The sequence below is a fragment of the Microcebus murinus genome, chromosome 10, assembly GCF_040939455.1.
Source record: "Microcebus murinus isolate Inina chromosome 10, M.murinus_Inina_mat1.0, whole genome shotgun sequence".
Classification (NCBI taxonomy): Eukaryota; Metazoa; Chordata; class Mammalia; order Primates; family Cheirogaleidae; genus Microcebus; species Microcebus murinus.
Genome location: NC_134113.1, coordinates 101583948 through 101591534, shown reverse-complemented (window position 1 = coordinate 101591534; position 7587 = coordinate 101583948). Strand labels below are relative to the sequence as shown.

Below are 7587 nucleotides of genomic sequence, written 5' to 3'. Positions count from 1 at the left end.
CTCCTTTCACAGCGGCGATTTCCAGAAAAAACTACAACTCCCATGAGGCAGCAGGCTAAGGCAACCGCAGGGAATTATGGAAGTCGTAGGCTCCTTCCTCCTCGGTCCCTTTCATCCCTCCAATCCTTGAACTACAAGTCCCAGGAGGCCTCGGTTCTGGCACGCCTGCGCGAGAGCCCTGGAGCTAGGTGGGGGTGGGGCTGCCCCGGGGGCGGGGGGCGGGGGGCGGGGGGCGGGGTCCGAGCGGGCTGTGTGGAAGCTTCAGACTCCCGGCGCCATTTACCGTGGAGAGTTTCCCGGGCAGACGCGGCCCTTTTCTCTCGCCTACGTCGTGCCCCCTTCTTCGGTGACAGAAGGCGCCTGGTGGGGTGACTGCTCTTTTGTCTCCCTATCCCCCTCCATCCAGTCCTCTCGGTCTCTACTCTCGCCTCAGAGAAGCAGCGGAGCTCGGGCCCCGCGGTGAGCGGCCCTCCCCTCCCCACCGTTCCTCCCTCAGCCCCGGCACCCGCCCGGGAGGAGACGGGGCTTTGCCAGGCCCGGGGCGGGTGGGGAGGCCTTGGGGAAGGGGGGGCCCGCTCCTCAGGCACCGAGGCTTCGCGGCTTCGGCCCTTCCCGTCTGGGCAATGGGCGCCCTGTGAGCCTGGTCCCCTCGCTGGGGGCGCGTGTAGGAGGAGGCGAGCGCCTGAGAGACCCGGATCCCCCGGCCGTGGCCCTCCCTCGCCTGCCCGGCCCCTCCCACTCGTCTGCCCCGGGGCTGCCACCGCCCGGCGTCGGCGCTCGTCGCTTCCTCGCGGCGCCGCCGCCCTCTGGGCCTAGCCCGCCCAGCGCGGCGAGCGGCGGCTGTGCGAGCTGATCTGTCGCCGCATCCGCCTCGACTCTGCGCCCGGCCCGGCCCGGCCCTGCCCCTCATGACTGCGGCGCCTCTGCTGCCACCGCCTGTCCGGCCGCCGCTCGCCGCAGGATGGATGCGGACCGTGCGGCGCTAACCCCCGAGGCTCTGCTCCTGGATCGCCCGCCGACGAGCCTGCCTCGTGAGCCGCAGCAGCCTCGGTGCCAGCAGCCGCCGCAACTGGGCCCCGTGTCCCGCCTCTCCTTCGGGGCGGCTCGTCAGTGCTGAGCGAGGCGTCGCCCCGCTCGGCCGGAACCCGCCGTGGGAGCGGTGCCCTGCGGACCTTCACCCTCGTTTCATTCACAAATCTGAGCCCGCTCGCCTCACTCCGGTGGACCAACCATGTCTGGCGGCGCCGCAGAGAAGCAGAGCAGCACTGCTAGTTCCCTGTTCCTCTCGCCGCCGGCGCCCGCCCCCAAGAATGGCTCCAGCTCCGATTCCTCCGTTGGGGAGAAACTGGGGGCCGCGGCGAGCGACGCTGGCGCTGGCAGGACCGAGGAGTACCGGCGCCGCCGCCACACTATGGACAAGGACAGTCGTGGGGCGGCCTCGACCACTACCACCACTGAGCACCGTTTCTTCCGCCGGAGCGTCATCTGCGACTCCAATGCCACTGCGTTGGAGCTTCCCGGCCTCCCTCTCTCCCTCCCCCAGCCCAGTGTTCCCGCGGTTGTTCCGCAGAGTGCTCCCCCAGAGCCCCACCGGGAGGAGACCGCCACCGCCACCGCCGCTTCCCAGGTGGCCCAGCTGCCTCCTTCCGCTGCTGCTCCTGGGGACCAAGCCGTCCCGGGCCCTGCCGCCTTGACTGCCCCCAGCAGTACCGGCAAAGACCGCCCAGTTTCCCAGCCTAGCCTTGCGGGGAGCAAAGAGGAGCCGCCGCCGGCGAGAAGTGGCAGCGGGGGTGGCGGCGCGAAGGATCCTCAGGAGGAACGGAGTCAGCAACAGGATGACATCGAAGAGCTGGAGACCAAGGCCGTGGGAATGTCCAACGATGGCCGCTTTCTCAAGTTTGACATTGAAATCGGCAGAGGCTCCTTTAAGACTGTCTACAAAGGTCTGGACACCGAAACCACTGTGGAAGTCGCCTGGTGTGAACTGCAGGTAAAAACTCTACCTACTTTATTTTACAGTCATTTGGATCCTAAATTTGGCTCGGTTAAGCCAGTTTATCGAGTTCACCTTTTACATGACATTCTCTGACTCTGAGTAGGAGGAGGAGGCCACCTTTTGAAAAGAGATTGAAATTAGGAGAATGTGGAGCATGTGCCTAGGTGTTGGAATAGGATAAGAATTATTGGTAGCCGAAGGGATTTGTGACCAGGCAGGGGTGGTGAAGGTCATCTTAGTACAAATGAATTGTCTCCTCATTGGTGTCTGGCAGGAAACTTGGAATTAGTGGGGAAGTTTTTGAGTTAGGAAAGTACAGAGGCTTCTTGCTCTGTGCATTTCAGTCTCATCAGAGGCTCTGCAGTGAGAAACTGCCCCTGTGAGTAGAGGAGTGTTTATATCCTTGAGATCAGGCTGTTCTTTTTAAATAAGGACGCACTTGTTCCTTTGGATATGTCTCACTTGATGGTTGCACAGGCATTTAGTATAAAAGAATTATAAAAAAAAGACTTTCTTCTCTGCCCCTTTTGGTTAAATGCCTCGATACTAGTAAGGTACAAGTAAATGTTTGATATTATTCCGCCTGATGATGCTTATGGTTTATAGTATCAGCAGTGCTCTGACGTTGTTCATTAAACGAATGTCTTGAGCTCATTCACTATACAGTGAATAGCATAGGAGCACATGCAAAATTGTATAAACGCTTTGATATATGTAATGTTGCCATCATTGTTTTAATCCTGTTATAAAACATTAAAAAGCTAAGTTTTCCCAAGAGTCCAAGGGAGTCACAATGCTTCCTTTTATAACCTTTCGTGATGTAAATAATGGTGTGTCATTCTGGTTGACCAGTATTCTAAGTTTAAATAGCTGAGTTTGGGCTACTTGTTGCTTGACCTACTGTAGCAGCTTGCTTGAATGTTGCCATGGTGAGGCATAGGTGAATTGGTAGAAGCATAGTTACATTGAAGGAAAAAAAAGTCAGCTACGTTATACATACATGAAAAATGCCATCAGTACTCTTCTTACCAGGAACATGGACCAAGCTGAAATAGGATGTGAAAGTAACTGAATGATCTCGGAACTTATTTTATCCATGCACTAGTATGTTAACGCTTAACCTTTTGAATGTCAGCTTCCAAATGACCTAGGCCAGATCAAATATGAAAGGAAATTAACACAGCATGTGGAAGTAAACTTAAAAACTGACAATTTCTTTAGAAACATAATGGCTTCTTAAGTTTTACAGTTAATGATGTGGAACTTCTAAGGCTGTGTGAAATTAAAACTGATTAATTAATTTTTAATAGTTTAGATTTAGAAAGGTGACAGACTTTTTTTTTTTTAAAAGAAACTTGTCAATCTGTACTGTTACTTTATTCCTGTTGGACAATCATACTCAAAAACTTAGATCTGATTCCTTTTGACATACAGGCAAAAAATTTACAGGCAGGCATCTATTTCTTATACTACTCATGCCTGTTGTTGCTGATCCTGGAATTTTATTCTTCTGTTGTTGTTGTTTATTTGAATAGATGCTTTTAACAATTTTAACAATTTTTTTCTTAACCAGTTATCTTACTTTCTTAAGATTGGACCCAAATAAGTGTTGAGCACTTAATAGATTAATTTTGTTAGCTTTAATTATTTCACTTTTAAGACATCAGAATGTAATGTGTATGGTTTTCCTTTATCACTGGGAGTTTTCTGATTATTACACAGTGTGAAAAACTCAATTTATCTAGTGTCACAATAAGAACTTTGTCTAAGCTTCACAGTTTTTCTTAGAATTCATGACTTTTTGGATTTTTACTTTTCTTTCTAGGCCTGGGCATGACCAAACTAAGGAAAATCTTATATCGCATATTATTACAAGGACAGTTGACTGTTTGGCTGCAGAACCAAGTGGGCTGGTTTAGAAACTTCCATGTCATTTGCCCATGCTTCTACAGTTTTTTGTTTTTGTTTTAAAAATGATTACCCTAGCCCAAGGATCCTTTATAGCAGTAGTTGGGCAGTCTTTGTTCTTTTGACCAGGATACTTGCAGTACTTGCCTAATAAAGTATTCAGTAGGTCATTGTTTGAACTTTTCTCTTTGGATCCAAATTAAAGGACAGGCCAAGGAATTTCCAAAGCATTGGGAAGAAGGGAAAGCTTTTTCACTAAGTGTATACTAGAAGTATACATATGTATACTTCTAGTGTACATATTTTATACTAATATGCTAGTATACTTCTAGTATACATATTTTTCTGTAGCAAGACAGGAAAAGTATTGTGTGCAGTTGTTAAAAGTCTCCATTGTATTAAAATTGAAAGAAATTTTAGGTTAGCATACTGCCTACCTGCTTATTTGTTAAAAATAAGGAAACAAATCATAGAGCAGTAAAATAACTTAGGTTGGTGAAGAATAAAAATTAAACTGGTTAGGATCTAATAATTTGGGAGATGTTAAAGCATTTAGTAGAGGGCTAATTAATAATTTCAAATGAAGCAATACTGTTTTTGTGTGGAAGTGGTTGTCAGATTTCTGGAGAAATCCAGTCCTATTAACCATGGCAAATTTCAGGCTTCTGTTTTGGTTACTGATTTTATCACTTCAAATGGATATATAAATAGGCTTTGGGGAATGGGTGAATATGGTATACAAATCAAACTACTTTTTATCAAGCTTATCTTTAGACTCACAGTACACATAGCTATCTTGTAAAACAAGCATCAATTCTTAGGAAATAATACCTAGGTAATACTTTAATACCACAAGATCTTAAGAAGTAATTGATATGTTTTGAGTAAAATGCAGATTTCTTTACCCAGCTTTATTAGTCGAATGGTGTGCCTTAATTTTAATACCTAGTTGCCTTGGTCAGAAAATGTTATTGCTGGTCTCTGCCTGCAGAGTTTTACATTGCTTTTCTAGGGAGGGACCTTGTTTTTTAAGAAAGATAGCATAATTTGCTTTATTTTTTTATTTTTTAACCAAGAGATAAAATCAAGAGTGCTTTAAAAAAATTATACACAGATTTAAGCACTTTTCCCCAAAATTGCCTCTCAAGAGTTCACCTTATATTGATGAGATTGTTTTCAGATCTACCTGAAAAGAGAGGTCAAATCATATATATATATATATATATATATATATATTTTTTTTTTAAGCTCCAATATACTTAGTGCTTACTTTGCTTTGGCTTTTAGTAATTAATTTAACACTTGTGTCTCATGAATATAAACTTTTTGTGAAAAGTTTAGCAGTGCTGCAGAAATGTGGTTCTGTGATTTAAAAAACATCATAGCTTATTTTTTTGACATAGTTCTTAAAATAGTCATTGAACTGAATCTCCCCATTTGCATGTTGACAGTTTTTCCCCCTCTTCTAAGTTTCTGCCATATTCCTTATTTGCCAGGATGAAAATTTGCAGTAACTTTCAGTCGTGGGAACTCTGAATTTCAGGGGATAGTCTGGATTTTTTGTTTGTTTGTTTGTTTTTTTAAACCCTCAAAGTCATTGATTGGGAGTATGTGCAAAGTTCAGACAACATCTTTACCTTTAGGTAAAGGTTAGCTGCTTTCGAATTAAAGAATGCTTGGTGACTTGTTTGAAATAATCCATTGTCCCTTTTTAGCAGGCTAGAATTAGAGGCAGTATGATTTTTGGTTAGGTAAGATTTAATTCAAAATATATGTAGATTTTTTGCCTTAGGAATTAATCGTGTTAAAGGAATAGAGAATTACATTTATTTTTTTTTTTTGTTGTTGTTGTTGTTTTTTAAGTGATATAGTTACTTCTTAGTCTTGGGGGCTTAAATGTTTTCATTTTCTCTTATTTACTTTTTTTCTGACCCATAGTAACACACTCTTAAGAACTAGTGTAAAAACTTGGAAAAAGAGGTTATTTTTTTTTCTTTTTTCTTTCTTTTAGTTTAAGACAGTGTCCCTCTCTGTTGACTGGGCTAGAATGCAATGGTGTCATCATAGCTCACTGCAGCCTCCAATGCCTGGGTTCAAGCAATCCCTCCTTAGCCTCCACTGTAGCTGGGACTACAGGCCTGTGCCACCTCTCCTGGCTTTTTTTTTTTTTTTTTTTAATACAGATGGGGTCTTCCCTATGTTGCTCAGGCTGGTCTCCAACTCCTGGGCTCAAACAATCATCCTGCCTGGACCTCTCTAAGTGGTAGGACTGCAAGTGTGAGCCACTGTGCCCGGCTGACAGTGCATTTCTTGACATTCAAATTTTAGTGCAAGATCCATCCTGGTCATTTTGAAATACATCTTAGTTCATCCCTATTGGAAATATTTAATTAAAATTGGCTTCTCATTTCAGATTATCATCCTAAACCTGTTATTTGGGGTTTTCTGGTAGCTTTAATGTTTTTTACATAAAGCTGTAAAAGCCGCAAAAGTAGGTTTACTCAAATTATCATTTCTGAAAATGTTAGTATACCATGAAATAATTCATCATTGTAACTAGTAGGTCTTTGCTATACAAGTTCTTTAAATTATGTTGATACATTTTTAGTAACTTCCATTTTATTTGAGTTTTTTTTGTTTAACATAGATAAATATGGTCTGCATGAATACGTGAGACTTAGCATGACCTCAATTTAGGTTTGAAGAGGCCACTTTCCTGTACTGTAACATAATAGTTAAGAACTAGATTGCCTGGTTTTAAATCAAGGCTCAGCTACTGGACTGTGTCATCTTGGGCTGTGCTGCAATTTCCTATCTATAAAATGGGTGTAAAAGAGTGCCTACTTTATAGAGTTGTGATGATTAAATTAATTAGAATATGTAAAATATGTAGGATAGGGTCTGGCACATAAATGTTAATGATGATGCAGCATCTTTTTTTAGATTGTCCTTTTGGGGGACTCAAGATTTTGTTTGATTTGTGTATGTGTGTGTGCATGTATGTATGATAAGTATGTATGTATGTATGTATTCAGAGACGGGATGTCACTATGTTGCCCAGGTTGGCCTTGAACTCCTGGGTTCAAGCGATCCTCCTGCCTCAGCCTCCTCCAGTAGCTGGGACTTATAAGGGTGTGGCACTACACCAAGCTCATGATTTGTTTATATTTATGCTTGAAAAATCATGTGGCAAAACTCTTACTGTTGCTATTATTTTTAGAGAAGGAACACAGGAGTTGAACATGTCATTGGTGCTTTCAAGTTCCTTAGCTTCACCTGGCCACTGCCTAACATTCTAATTTCATGACCTTTCCCAAATGTCAACCTTTATTAACTGCTTATTTCCAGAATCTGCTAAGATCTTTGTCTCATCTCCTTTGCATGTACCTGGAAAGTAATTTTCCTTGTGGTGGATCTTATATGTGATTCTTATGGTATTTATCATATTAAATTGAAATTACTTATATATTTTGTCTAATCCACTAGTCTTTGGAAAGTTCACTGTGGTGTAATAGAATACCATCTAATGAAAAAGCACCAAGGCAGAGCATTGAGTTCTAGGTTACCCAATTCTTTGACTTTGAGTAGGGAACTTAATCTGTAATGCTCATTTGTTAGCAACATGTCTACTAATTTAGGGTTGTTGAGGATCTACTGAAATAGCATGTGAAGGTACTTTTAAT

At 43.7% G+C, this 7587-nt stretch overlaps 1 protein-coding gene across 18 annotated transcripts in view; it reads left to right on the top strand.

Moving 5' to 3' along the window:
• The first annotated feature begins 243 nt into the window (after window positions 1-243).
• The window catches only part of WNK1 (WNK lysine deficient protein kinase 1), a 151575-nt gene continuing 144231 nt past the window's right edge, over window positions 244-7587 (top strand). For 14 of the 18 annotated variants that reach the window (XM_076007817.1, XM_076007816.1, XM_076007815.1 and 11 more), the window contains exon 1: window positions 244-1990. In XM_076007817.1, coding sequence (XP_075863932.1) covers window positions 1232-1990 — 759 coding nt within the window. In that variant the 5' untranslated portion in view covers window positions 244-1231. The remainder of the gene's footprint in view (window positions 1991-7587) is intronic. The other 4 variants (XM_076007818.1, XM_012748334.2, XM_012748333.2 and 1 more) reach the window with 2 other exon arrangements.